This window comes from Harpia harpyja, chromosome 3 (genome assembly GCF_026419915.1).
Source record: "Harpia harpyja isolate bHarHar1 chromosome 3, bHarHar1 primary haplotype, whole genome shotgun sequence".
NCBI lineage: Eukaryota > Metazoa > Chordata > Aves > Accipitriformes > Accipitridae > Harpia > Harpia harpyja.
Genome location: NC_068942.1, coordinates 27,877,993 through 27,892,688, shown reverse-complemented (window position 1 = coordinate 27,892,688; position 14,696 = coordinate 27,877,993). Strand labels below are relative to the sequence as shown.

The window sequence follows — 14,696 nt, the reverse complement described above, 5'->3', positions numbered from 1 at the left end:
CTGACCCGTATTGGCTCTAATAAAAGAAACTATGTTGTGAGTTGATGTTACTGAAAATACTGTCATTGTCAGGGCTCAAGGTTTATGTAACGTAAACGAGTTTGCAGTTTTGGCATTACTAGAGACTCTGTGAGGTTACATGACTTATGATGTGCAAACTTGCAGTTAATTATGTATTTGTCCCCAAGTTACAGTAATAATGTTAGTAATAAAAATCTAAATATAATTCCAGCTAGGCATTCTGAAGACATTTAATGCTGAAACCAATTAATCACTTGGTTTCACAATAAAAAAAGTATGAGAACAAGCTGACAATATTTAAAGTCACTAAAAAATATCATTAAAAATGTTGGTATTTCTGGGAAAACTCCTCTTGGAAATTTTTTAAAAATTTTATTTTCTACATACTGGATGGGATCACATTAGTTAGTATGATCATTATTCATTCCTAGGTTGCTGACAGTACTAATGTTTCCCTTCTTTCAAAAACTGTAACACAGTTAGGAAGTTTAATATGGCGTATGTAAATTGGCATTTTAGCAGTAAAGCATGATTCTTAGCAGTATCAAGAGATGCCAGTTAAGGTCAGTGCATTTAGTCTGCCAAGGTGAAAATGCAACCGCAAACACAAGTTTTACCCTTCAAAGGGCTTATCAGAAGGACACAGCTGTTGTATCAAACAGAAGAGAAGTATTTAAACCTGGAGGAGAAGCATAATTAGTTTTAAATTACCTTCAAAAAGTACAACTTTTAAAAACTAAGCTGCAATGCAGAAATACTGTGTTTCATTGTTTCTTAACTAATATAAACTGATACTGTGTTGTGCAGGGAGTCACAGGAAGACCTGGACATCCTGGTCCAGCAGGGTCAAAAGGCGAAAAGGTATTCCTTCTTTTTAGTCTTGGTTAAGATCCGTGAAGGTTTTGCAATCCCATTACGCTCCTATGTTTTGGGGTTTTTTTAACATAGAACGCAAACAAGAACTTGACGTATGCTTTCAAGTTAACTTGTATTTGTGCCTTAATACAAGGACTTTCCCCAAACAATGCCATATATATGGGCTTATATTTTGAAGCATAGTCCCTGTGGTGTATGTAAGTTGCAGAGAATGTTCTCTAAGTATCACATATTATATAAAATTTAGGAAAGTGAAAATACATTTGTGAAATAGTATATGACTAGTTACTGCTTGCTCTGCTTCTCATTCTCTTACCAGTATTTTAGTCAAAAGTAATTGCATACTTTACAAGTGTTTCACAAGTACTGGAAGTTATTGAGTATAAGTTATTCTGCAAAAACATATAAGCTTCCTTTATACTTAATTTACACTGTTACAGCACTGCTTTCTATCAACGTTTTATGTGCTCTTTTATCAGGCACTCGAACTAAGAGGTCAAATTCATTTCTTGGGCACCTCAGATCAGTGAAATACCGCAGACGAACTTAGTTTGCTGTAGAATGCTTTCTGGGACAAGTTCTCCATTTGTATATGAATACACTTTTCTGAAGCTTTTTTTGGCTGTAGCCTGGAGTTTTCCAGGCAGAGCACTGCCACATCAATGTATGTGATCGTACTAATACTCTGCAAAACCTTAGCTCTGGTCTGAGTAAGAAAGGAAACTGTTTTGTAAAGCTCTGAAATTATTTCAGTATAAAAATTGATTGAGAGCTGTCTCCTTGCAGACCATAATAGCAAAAACTTACCACACTTGCCTCCTTTTTATGTAACCGAATGCAAAACACAAGTCTCTGTTAGTTCCTTGTTTACAATTCACACACAGATGGGAATGAGAAGCCACTGCTCTGTAAGTAGTATCTCATAGATCAAAAAGGGCAAAAGTCAAATGGCTGAAGAGTGATGAAGTCAACTGAAATATAGCCAGAGTAATTTCCTCCTCCTTCCTTCACCTGGGGAACATGTTTGAGGAATGATCATATAATCTGCTTTCTAAAGTACAGTATTTTTATTTCCCGTGAAGTACTCCAAATCGCTCTTTGGAGGCTGACAGTTTCTATCAATTAGCAGGACCATTTGGAAATTATCCTAGTATAAACATTTAATTACAATTATATTTTTCTGATGAGCTAATTATTGCTATTGAACACTTATCTTGACTTTTGCCACCTTAATAATTTTAAAGATGCAGCCTAAGTGTCTCACTGACATATGTTTAATAAGATCCAACAAAGTCAGTGAAAAATTCTGGCAGACTTGTTCCAAATTATACAGTGTTTTTAACTGAATCATAGTGATGAGATTTTGAAAAGATCTTGTTTGGGAAACTTGATATTGAAACCTTTGTAATTCTGTACTGTTCTGAGACCCCACCATTCTGCTGGGACAAAAGCTCAGAAGCATTTTTTTTTAATGTAAGCAATTCAGTGCATGTCAGCAGAACAGACTACAGATGCAGGTAACCACAAATGAATATTTTACAGTAAAAAAACAAAAAGGTATTCATTATGTCTCTTAATAAAGAAGATCTTCAATGTGTTTCTAAATAAACAGAACTTCTGAAACTGTAGCTCTTCTTTATTTACCTGTGAATGATCAACTGAGGATTGGCTTTTGCAAAATAATATACAAAGCATAAAATGAAAGTTAACTTTCATCTGCCAGTTGCTTAGAAATTGATATTAACAACTCTTTTTTTTTTCCTTCCCCCCCCCCCCCCCCCCCCCCCCCTTCCTGGTATATATGAAGTGTTTCACAACCCAGGTTACCACTACTATTTTGCCACAAGGAAGTTACTACACATAAAGCATCAAGTAACTAACAAAATAAAAAACTAGTATAAAGTAATGATTAATAACTTGCCTAAAGCTCAAGCAGGAGCTGGGCAGAATTTATTCTTGATATTGCCTGTTCATATTGACTGTATCTCTTGTTTATTGTCATTATGGTCATCATAGCTTGGGTATGGAATAGATCTGGACATCAGTTACAGTAAATGAGTTATATGAATCTCTTGCTGTACTAGGGTAGTGAAGGTTCTCCTGGGAAACCTGGACCACCTGGGCCTCCGGTGAGACATTTTGATTTATATTTTGAATGTTATTTTAGGAACAATATACCTGTGAGTAAAACGTGACGTAATATGAAGAATTGACTGTCAATCTAATACGTATTAATAGTGCAGGAAGACAACAATGTCTTTTTGCAAAAGGTTTCTGTATTCCTTTTTTTTCTTGTGATTCATAGCTGAGTAAGTTCAGATCACTAGAGCCATCCTAGAAACTTGGTCAAATAAGTTAACCTTGGTGTCCAGTGTTATTAGAGGAATTTAGACAGCTTGGGTACCTGAGGTCAGGGAACTCAAGGTACCTAGGGAAAGTCTGTGGAGCTCACTGGACTCCAAATTAACTGGAATAGTACCTAACACAAAATTAATTCTGGAGAATTCTAATAATAAATATCAAAATGTAACGTACACTGAGAGTTACAGGTTTCTGGTTTCATAATTCAAAAAAAAGTCCCAAGCCACATTGGTTTGTATCTTCTGTTCTTACTGAAATGTCTGGAGTCTTTGAAAAATTGATCGAGAACAAAAACGATACCACAGCTTTGCTGAGCTACGGGGCTTGAATAGGGCAAGGGTTCTGCCTTTATAATTCATAGTTGTGACACTTACTTGGGTTTTATGTTTTAAAGGGTATGCCTTACAATGAAAGAAATGGAATGAGCAGCTTATATAAACTCCAGGTATTTCTCTTGAATGTTAATTTTTTTTTTTTCCATCAACACCTGATTTTGGCCCAACTCAACTTTTAAACTTGCTGTTGCAGGGAGGTGTGAGTGTCGCTAGTTATCCAGGTCCACCAGGACCTCCAGTAAGTATTAACAGAAACATAATTTCTAATAGTTAATTAACGTAGTAGCAAAGGGGTTGGTTAGTTGCATGCAGTTTGGTAAGTGGCATGGAATTTGATTTTATATGTGAAAGAAAAAATAAGGGTCTGATTGGTATGTAGTAAATGATAAAAGTACATGCTTTTATGTGTTTAGCAGGCATTTTAGCCCATTTTGGAAAGTAGTTTATTCTGATTTAAGTATTTCACCCTGGCAAGTAAAGGCTGTGAAAATGGTACATAATTTGATATTGGACTCTTTATTGAAACTATCCTAATATCTTAAAATGTGTAATATAGTATTTATAGTTAGCGATGGCATAGTTTTATAATGGATTAAATTTAGTGCTAGAAATGACAAGCTCATGAATTCTGATCTCAGTTCTGTCACTGATTCACTACGTGTCGCTACAGTGCAGAAAAATGTGTAAAAACGAGAATTATATTCTGGCAATAATACAGGGCTGGTGTCTCCAATGCTGCAGAGTGCAGATGCACCACCTTGCCCCTGGACGATGTTGCTTTGGTTCTGTGGAGCCAAAGATGCTGTGCACTTATTTAGGTCCTCCTTCTTGCTAGCGTCATAGGCAAGTTCTACTTTTTTAAGATGATTGTCATTTTGGTAACCCCGTAAAAATGTTGTAGCCATCAGTAAGGACTTTGTCCTTACGTTATGTGCCATTTGTAGTCATGGGCTCGCACTGGACCGCAGAGCTGTCTTTCTCTGTATTCTGGAACAGCAAAACAAAACCCAAATATTACTAAGATTTTACACTAAATTAATCAGCTGAGAGGGCTGAACTTAATACTGATTCTTAAGTGCACTGCATTAGCAAAGTGTACTCATAATGCAGTAATACAAAAAAATATCGTCTTAGTGCATAACTGTTCTTTTTTAAATGTGTTTCCACTTCTTCATTTCTTTGCAGGGTCCAAAAGGAGATCCTGGCACAGTGGTATGTATGTATTTTTTGGTCATGATAGAGAACTCCCCAAGTAGTTCAACACATGATCTTAGTCACAAGGGTGGAAGAGTCTATTAACACTGTGTAGCAGGTAGCTTACCTCCTGCAGAATCAGTACATCTGAAAAAGCCTTTTTAATTGCCAAGCTTGCAAATTTTGCAGTTTCTGGTAAATAGTTCTAAGTGATAATATAATGAATGACTGAACATAGTATTGACTGCTTGTGGATTCATCTCTGCTGAGCTGTCCCTGGATATATCGAAGAATAAAGAATGTGAAATAAAGGTAGACAATACCTTAAGGGCTGTTAGATTCTTCTCAACGTTAAATTTGAAAGTGATAGGGGAGAAAGGACAGTGCGCTATGTCATGCTAGCTAGTAACAACTAGCATGTTGGTGTTTTCTTTGGAAATGTCATGACGGTTACTTACGGTATGATCACATTGCTTCTGGTGAGCAAGATGATAATGATCATGGTATGACCACTACACCTTTCAACTGTGCAGTTTGACATTCAAAAGCAGATCTATTTAACTTTTTGATATTTTTTTCCTTCAAGCATTGTGTTATGTCCTTTTCATGTGATCTTTCTTTAAAAATTATGAGGAGGGGAAGGACAACTAGTGGAAGAACCTTGACCAGTTGCATAGGGCTAGCCACCAGCAGAACGTAGATCCAGATCCTGACGGGGTGTATGTTTTTCCCAAAGTCCTTGACATGTGATGTAACTTGCCTTTATAATAGAGAAACGATATTTGTCATTAGCTTGCGATTTGTCACTACAGTTCCTAGCTTTGAAGGTGGCAAAGTTGAAACTTACAGGTATTGCATCTTGATGACTGGATGTCAGTGAAAATACCCAAAAGATAATAGTAAAATTTGAGTATTGATGGTTTAGCCTAAAAAGTATGGTAGTATCAAATGGATATTGTTTTCAAAATTGGATAGGTGCTTCCACAGCAGTTAAGATTTCAGTACATTCGCATACTTCTTTTTCATGTCTAAGGAACATCGCATAACTGCATAATGATAATTACAGCACTATAACACTGCAGGGCAGCGAAACAGGTACTGCTCCTTCATGGTCGGTGTAGTAGAACTGTGTCCAGCAGACCTCTTTTGAACTTCAGGTAGTATGACTGAATCAGGACGACTACCGTGTGTCAGGTAATGGAAACTGATGAGAAGAATTTGCTGATAAAAGCAGTAGAAGCTGAGCTAGTTAGGAAAGAAAATTGTGCCCAGTCGGACTGCGTTCCCCATGATCTGCTGATGAATTGTCTACTTGACAGAGATCAGGAAAACCTGAAAAATATTGGAGAGATCATTTTTGAAACAAAATCACATCCCTTCCAGCAAAGTGAAGAACAGCTATGTCTGCTACTAATGAAACAAATTACTACTTCAGAGAAATACTTACAGAGTTCCTTAACACATTCAGGAGTTCATTCAACCACCAAGAAGCTGACACTTGACCTCTCCAGCTGCTGTCCTGTCTTTGAATTGTTAGTCTTGGGCAAAATAAATAAGGACATGGTTCAGCCAACATCTTGGATGCTTGGTAGTAAAGAATCAGGTCAGAGCACAACACGAAGACTGTTTAAAGGTCACTAGAGACTGGCCTTGTCTGAACACATCAGGCCATGGTATTTGGAAAATGATGATGAGTGCCTTCTCCTGTCGAAGGGTTCTTGTCTTCTGACTTGGGTCTATATCATGGAGTCTTTCTGTTCAGTATCAGTGTGAAACTACTGAGAAATGTCTCTACTCATGAAAGCAGCAGGCCAGTGCCATTTAGTTGTATCATTTTTCCTACCAGTGCAGGCACAATATCTACACAAAAATAGCAGCAGAATTAAGGTGCAGCTAGCTCAGACTAACTCAGCCAAGACCAAAGTGGTATGGGAGGGTCGCATTTTTAAGAGCTGGCTAGGACTTCATCTATCATGAAGGTGCATAATCTCCACTCAGCCAAGCTGTGCAAGGCCTGGGATCATGTTTGATTCCTTGCCAAGTGATAATAGAGAGCCAGCTACAAGAAAAACTAAACTTTGATCTATGAACAAACCAATGTAATAACTGTGCTCCTCAAGGACATTGAGAAACCCAAAACAGAACCCCTCAGCACTCACAGCAAAACATGGAGTTGTGAGATAGTTTCCTAAAACAGTTGATTAATCTATTTTCAAAAAAAGTCACAAAGCCTCTTTTTTTGTTTCACCATAATTCCCAGAAGCTGAATACCTCTTTCTGTATCAGCAACCACTTCCTACTCAGGAAGCACCGTCTCCCAAACAGAGTTTAGGTGTGGAAAGTGAGGTCTGCCAGGGACCTCATGAAATCCAGATGGGAATTTGCTGTGGCTTTTGATTTAACTGAGAATTGCTGAAATACTGGGATTGTTGGCTGTAGTTTAAATCTTTGTGGTAAATTATTGATTTTCTTTAAAAAAAAAAAAAAAAACAAAAACAAAAAACACCTAAAAGAGCCTCCTCACTCTACATGTTAAACTGATTTCTCCAGTGGAGCATGTTTCTGGTTTTCTTTCAAAACCTGAAGAACTACCCAGGGACCTAGTCTGTGTGTCCCTTCCTGCAGAGTAAGCTTTGTTTAGGGAACAGAGCACAGCATTGCTTGGAGGTTGGTTCTCTGGTTGACAGCACATGCTTATACCCCGGGGCTCTTCCATCTGGAGGTGCTGTAGAGCTGGCCTTGGCTTGCAAGAACACTGGAGGGGAGTCTTCTGGATTACATTCTTCATCAAAATTAAAACCGTTGATCCAAATACTCACACAGCATCTCTGGGAAAAGCTTAATTCGCTTAACAGGGCATAACAAAATCTGTTCACCTAACAACTGGTTAGCTGGTTTACTAATTAAAGAATCTGCTGTTGCTTGCTGTTCAGTATTTCTCATGTAGAGTACAGAAATTCTAATGTATGCAATCCTTTTTAATTTAAAAAAAAAATAAATCAGGGAGACCCAGGACCGATGGGATTACCAGGACTGGAAGGACTCCCAGGGGAAAAGGTAGGACTCTTAAAAAGAAGTTATGGCTTCTTAGTGGCAACTATCTGCAGCTAAATGTTTTCTGAAACCTTGTTTGAATTTTTTTTGTGTAAGTTAATGTTCCCATGTGAAAAATATTTGCATATTTATCTGTATTTCGGGGTTTTTTTTTTTTTTCACTGTGGATCTAAATCATATACTCACCCGACATAAAATTTCATTTTCCACAAATGGAAAATTGTGTGTAGGAGGTCTTGTAATATTTTGTTTTCTTAACTTGGTAGAATACTACTATATACTCTATTATATATAGTATATACTATATATATATATATATTACTTGATGGTACTGTAGTTAACATGTTCCTAAGTATGGTCACTAGTTCTTGTTCTCTGTTGAACATTGTGTTATGCTTACAGTCTCTCTTGTTCTAAGACTTATAGCATAGCTATAGATCTTAAGAGGAGTTTGTACCTGAATCAGTCTAGACCTAGTGCATGCAAGACTCCCATACAAAAAAAAAGACTATTTCAGATGAGTGTAAAAATATAGAAAAGGGTAGAACTAGAGGGAGAGACTGATTCCCTACAGTTCCTGTTGTATTGCATCCTGCTCCAAAGGGAGCCAAAATCTCTTTTCTCAGACTGTTGCTCATTATTCTAAAAAAGACCCCTTGTTTCTGTTTTGCTTTTCTTGTACTCCATACTGCCTGTATGATGCCACTGTAGCACATCCCGAACCATATCATATTCTCTAGCCCCTTCCTGTAGTTCACGTCTGCATTCCAGTGCTAGGAAATGATCCTTTCCTTCAGCCGGCGGCATGTTTCAGCCTTTCAATTACTAGTTGTGGAGGCTGATATGAATGTAGAGAAAAGCTTGTGTGAAATGCTAAAAAGTTTAAGATTTTGGTATTCATTTCTAAATACGTCAAAGTACAAAAAATTCAGCGGAGAAATGAAAAAATCTGTAAATTTGTTTTCTGTCAGGGAAAACAGTTAGATTTTGCCCATAACTTCTAAATTTAAGAAGAAAAAGGAGTAATTTTTTTTGAAAAATGGGATATTTATTCAGCTTTTTGAATTACATGTTATTCAATGACTTCGTACAAAAATAGTTTACTGAAACTTATTTTTCATCAAAAAGCAATGTAGATTAAAAGTTTCTCTCAATATCACTGTGCATTACTCCTGCTTGTGCAGAGAGTGGGGAATGACAAGATCTAAGGTAGGTGTCTATTCTAGATGTTTAAATTACATGAGACGATTCTTGCTCTGGAAGACTGCAATTTACAAGCAATTAAAGACTAGTCTGATTTCAAAATGAACAAACACAGGGAGATATTACAGGTCTAACTGAGACAAAGTGGGGACAAGAATTAAATAAAGGGAATAAGCAATGGAGCAGTTTGTATAAACACGCTAAGTGAGTGTTTGGCCCTTTTCCAAAGTAAAAATATCCATTCCTTAACTAAATTTGGTCAGAATTCACATTTCTGGTGCAAATAAATGAACAGAATCCCAGAGTCTGCCTGCCAGTCCCAACAGTATAATGCAAGCTGGTTTTTAATTTAGAGCTATTAGGTACATCTGTATAGCAGAATGCCATCTTCTACAGACAATGGTGGCTGTAATTTCATGGTAATTTCATGAACCAGCTTGAGAACTTTGTGTCCTCGGGGTAAAATGTCCCTTCCCTCCGCTGTGCTGACCCAGTGGTTTGTGCAGCCGTGCTGCAAATCGCATTGCTGAAAGGACCCTTCAAAGAAAAGAAGTTGCAAGGGAAACGTTAGGAATTTCTAGCTTTGCTGTCACAGCCAGCGTAGAGGGAAGACACCACGATACAAGTTCTGGGTCCAGAATAACCCCAGGGACAGAGCGCAGTGCTCCAGGCAATATGCCCTGCTACAGATACCCCGTGCTGAGCTGTTCCCGAGGTGCGTGTTGTGTTCCTCGCTGGGGGGTGAACTTGCATTAAGTGACTTCTCTTAGCCTCCAGAGCAAGAGAGGTTGAACTGCAGCCTGTAAGCAAGCTTCTCCCTCCAGACTCAAGGTCAGACTTTTAACTTGTCGTCTGTCTACATTTTGTGTAATGGAGTTAAGTGGTTCTGATTACCAGCATTATCATTGTGCTACCTGAACAAAATCATGAGAGTGAGACAAATCAGCATTAGGTATAAGAACAGAAACCAGAAATCCCAACATCTCCTAGGGCTCTTCTGCACAACAGAACATGACTATAGCTGTGTTGGCGGAGCTTTTGCAAAATAGCTCCAGGTAACATAAACTCAGCTCACAAAAATATTCTCCTGTTAGTATAGTTTTAAGTGTGCCAGGGCTTTTCTGACATCATTATAGAAACTAGGAGCCTGATTTTTTTTCCTACATTTTTAACCAACGTTACACTAGCAGAGCGTACCGTTACGGACCAATACGCTCCAGCAGTGGGTTAGGGCAAATCTCGCTGTGAAGAGCTCTACCACTGGTGAGCTCCAACTGTCTGCTTTGGGTTTTAGTCCTCTCAAGAGAGAAAGATGAATTTGTGCCCATAACTCATCAGCTCCAGCAAAAAAAGCCATTGTCTTAGCTTAAAGCATAGATGAAGGTGGCTGTATGCTACAAGGAGAAACTTTGCCCTGAAAGGACCATGGCACAAGCAAATCGAGGATGATGACTTGCAGCAAACGGATGACTGGGTACCAGGAAGGCAAAAACTTCTTCGAAAGATACATCTTAAATATGGAGAAGTTGATATGATAGTGAATTACCCTATGTGAATTTCGGTCATTGTCGTGACCACAAATGATGATTATTTGGAAAACTGCAGGTAAGTCAGGCACTTTCCATCCCTTTTCAAGGAAGACCTCAAGCAGAGTATAAGGGGTAGCATGGAAGTTATGACATTATACAAGAGAACCTAAACAAAGGATTTAAGTTACTTGCTGAAGTCTGTAAAATGAGGCAGTGGCAGAGCTAAATATTAGGATTTAGCAGAGCCTGGCTCCTGTCCTCATTTTCAGTTCACTGAATAATCCTTCCTCAGGTTTTAATGGGAATCCACAAACAAATTTCTGGTTTGAGTGTTACCATTTAAGTATAGATTTATCTTTTCTTCAGGGTGACCGTGGACCAGCTGGCACGCCAGGAGTAGCAGGGACACCGGTACGTATATTCATTAAAGAAAACGCAGTTTGTTGGAAGCTGAAAAAACAGGTCAAACAAGGTGCTGACCTGTAACCTCGATCACTGTTTGTGGAATGCCAGCACTTGGCTAATGCTTTATAGGCAGGTATGACAACGATGTGTTTTTCCTAAAGAGATTAGAATTTTAATACCACCAAGGGTTCTTCTTATTATTAAAATGACAGGAGGTAGTGGTGTGAATACATGATAAAGCTGGAATTTAAAGCTACATATGCTTAGTTAAGAAAGCATATGAGATTTATCTCATTGCCTCAGTTTAATATAGATAAAGACATTTTCTGTGTTCCTGGGCATGCACAAATTTCTGAGCTTCTTTCTACCACAAAGAAAAATTATGAACATTAGTTATTGCAATCCACGAGGATCTGCATATCAAGTCAATCAAACATTTGCTTTAGGGGAATGCTTTGTCAGCTATTTATATGTGGTATTCAGAGAAGTTTCTGAAAGTCATCCAGAAACTGTTGTAGGTGAAAGTAAATGTAACTAATGATAAATTGAAATTACAGTTATTCATTTGTGTTCCTAAAGGAAATGAAGACAACTTTTCTTTAGATTGCATTCACAGTTTAATAAAAAAGGTTATCCATATTTCAGGAGGCAATATGGAGTTATTTATATGCAAATACATTTATTATTAAATTTGGACAGCTACCAATCCATTCAGGAACTGGTTTTAAATTATAAATATGTGTTTCATGAAATAAAGAGAAGTTTGTGTCTGTGCACTCCCATTTCGATTAGCCACTGATTTAGCCAATTTACTGTGAGTTCCAAGAGAGTACATCAGCTTAAATAGCTTAATTTAGTTAAGTTCTCCTAAAACAAGGTAAAATTGCACATTTAAGGGTAAAAGAGAAGTATTTCTCTGAGTTTTATAGCCCATGTAAGAGTTTCAAAGTTTGTTGCTCTGAAATATATTTCATGCTGTGAATCAATAATGCAGTAGCTGATTAGGATAATCACAGTTGTTCATTCCCTGTGTATTTCCCACTGGACATGTTCATAGAACCATAGAACGGTTTGGGTTGGAAGGGACCTTAAAGATCATCTAGTTCCAACCCCCCTGCCATGGGCAGGGACACCTTCCACCAGACCAGGTTGCTCAAAGCCCCATCCAACCTGGCCTTGAATGCTTCCACGGATGGGGCAGCCACAGCTTCTCTGGGCAACCTGTGCCAGTCCCTTACCAACCTCACGGTGAAGAACTCCTTCCTTACCTCTCATCTAAATCTACCCTCTTTCAGTTTAAAGCTATTACCCTTTGTCTTCTCACTACCTGCCCATGTAAAAAGTCCCTCTCCAGCTTTCTTGTAGGCCCCTTTAGGTACTGGCAGGCTGCAGTAAGGTGTCCCCGGAGCCTTCTCTTCTCCAGGTTGAACAACCCCAACTCTCTCAGCCTGTCTTGATAGGAGAGGTGCTCCAGCCCCCTGATCATCTCCATGGCCCTCCTCTGGACTCATTCCAACAGGTCCATGTCTGCCTTACGCTGGAGGCCCCAGAGCTGAATGCAGTACTGCAGGTGGGGTCTCACCAGAGCGGAGCAGAGGGGGAGAATCCCCTCCCTCGACCTGCTGGCCACGCTGCTTTGGATGCAGCCCGGGATACGGTTGGCCTTCTCGGCTGTGAGTGCACATTGCCGGGTCATGTTGAGCTTCTCGTCAACCAACACCCCCAAGTCCTTCTCTGCAGGGCTGTTCTCAATCCATTCTCTGCCCAGCCTGTATTGATACCAGGGATTGCCCCAACCCATGTGCAGGACCTTGCACTTGGCCTTGTTGACCTTCATGAGGTTCGCACGGGCCCACCTCTCAAGCCTGTCAAGGTCCCTCTGGATGGCATCCCTTCCCTCCAGCGTGTTGACCGCACCACTCAGCTTGGTTGTCGGTAAACTCGCTGAGGACGCACTCAATCCCACTGTCCATGTCGCCAACAAAGGTGTTAAACAGCGCTGGTCCCAATACTGACCTTTGAGGAACACCACTCATGACTGCTCTCCACTTGGACATCGAGCCGTTCCAAGTCTTATTCTTGTTGCTCTCTATTCTAGCTTGGTATGAAATATTTAATGAGTTCCCTTCATCACTGATGGAGTTGCATTCTGTTGAATACATTTAATTCTAATAAAATCCGCTGAAATAAATTATTTGTATTAACATTTTATGCTAAGCAGTTTTAATTAACAAATTAAGAGACGTATGAGAGACAGTATTTTTTAGTAGTCTAGGATGAGTTTTTGAAATATATCCACATATCTTACTGGAAGAGAATTTGTCCTCCTTGTCTGACATTATTCCCTAGATTGAATAGCGAACCCTTTTTCCCATTTGAGAATATAAACCTCTCATTTTAGCTTTGGCTTTTTGCTGAGCAGGATTATCGGGGAAGCTTGGACTGAGATTCTGCAAGAATTGCCACCAGTGCCTATTTTCTCAGCACGAATCCTCAGTCGTGTTGTTCTGAGGTTGTCACTGGTGTTGATGTGTTAGATCCCTCACTGGTACAAGTCAGCTGAGGATCTGGTCTAAGGATATTTCTGGGAAATGTAGATTCAGGGTAATAGATTCTTGTCTGGGGCTGAACCAGATACGCTGTTAAAAGCAAGGCATCATTTAGAAAAATAAAGACGTTTAAAATGACCAAATAAATGATGAGATGAGAAAGGATTATGAATTCTGGAAAGCTGAACATAAAACAACAATAAAAGTGACCGAAAAAGAGCATGAACAAAATTTGCAAAAGGCGTTAAGTCAGTAATAAACTCACTTTAAAAAAAGTCAGGACTAGGAAGTACCTGAAGGAAAAAACCCCTTGATTTCACATATACAGTGATAAACTTTGATCTGATTATGACTTCTCAAGAGGGAAATCATGGTGTTGTAAAAGAAAATTTCATGAAAACATTTTATCGGTATTTAGAAAGAGTAAAGATGACCAAGTGATTGAGTTATGTTGTACACAAAAGCCAGGTTAACATGGCACAAATATTAAAGAAATCTGGTAAAATGTTTCTTTTTCCTCACTTAAAGCATTTAATGAACAGTAACATTAATATTTCACTCAAATATATATCCTTTCTTTTTTTTTTGACTGAAGAGAAATTATGTTTTGCTTCCTAGTTCTTTGAATTTGTAATTTTCTCTTTTTGCAGGGAAAGCCAGGATCTCCAGGGTCCCCAGGGATGCCAGGGGAACCTGTAAGTACAGATTTGAGTTCTGGATTCTTATGATAATACACAAATATTTCAAACACCGAATGCAAGATTTTACATGCAGATTTATACGTGTGTTTTCTTCTTTCTTAGGGTGAAAGAGGACCTATAGGAGATATAGGCTTCCCGGGGCCAGAAGGGCCACAAGGAAAACCAGTAAGCAATTTTATACTGAATATATGTTCATTACAAAAGCATGTGTCTTAGTTTATCAAAAGTTACAAAAGAAATGAGATTACATCCTGCTTTGTGTTAGGCTAGGTAACATCTGAAGAATACTTAGAGCTACAGTGCTCAATATTAACCATCCAGTCAAGAATTCCTGGTATTGTGATGTTTTAATAGTTAATGTTACTGAGAAGTTGCCTTTAAAGGTCTCATGAGGGTCCTTTGGATCCTGTTGAAATAAAAGGATCCTCTCATATTTTTTCAGAAGGAGAATATTAACCCAGACACTCA

The 14,696-nt window shown here is 38.6% G+C and overlaps 1 protein-coding gene across 5 annotated transcripts in view; it reads left to right on the top strand.

The window, feature by feature from the left end:
* Window positions 1-14,696, top strand: part of COL19A1 (collagen type XIX alpha 1 chain) — a 199,407-nt gene that overhangs the window by 167,413 nt on the left and 17,298 nt on the right. For 3 of the 5 annotated variants that reach the window (XM_052781799.1, XM_052781796.1, XM_052781798.1), the window contains 9 exons: window positions 829-882; window positions 2,982-3,026; window positions 3,653-3,703; window positions 3,787-3,831; window positions 4,779-4,805; window positions 7,791-7,844; window positions 10,940-10,984; window positions 14,178-14,222; window positions 14,331-14,393. In XM_052781799.1, the coding sequence (XP_052637759.1) occupies window positions 829-882; window positions 2,982-3,026; window positions 3,653-3,703; window positions 3,787-3,831; window positions 4,779-4,805; window positions 7,791-7,844; window positions 10,940-10,984; window positions 14,178-14,222; window positions 14,331-14,393 (429 nt within the window). The remainder of the gene's footprint in view (window positions 1-828; window positions 883-2,981; window positions 3,027-3,652; window positions 3,704-3,786; window positions 3,832-4,778; window positions 4,806-7,790; window positions 7,845-10,939; window positions 10,985-14,177; window positions 14,223-14,330; window positions 14,394-14,696) is intronic. The other 2 variants (XM_052781797.1, XM_052781801.1) reach the window with 1 other exon arrangement.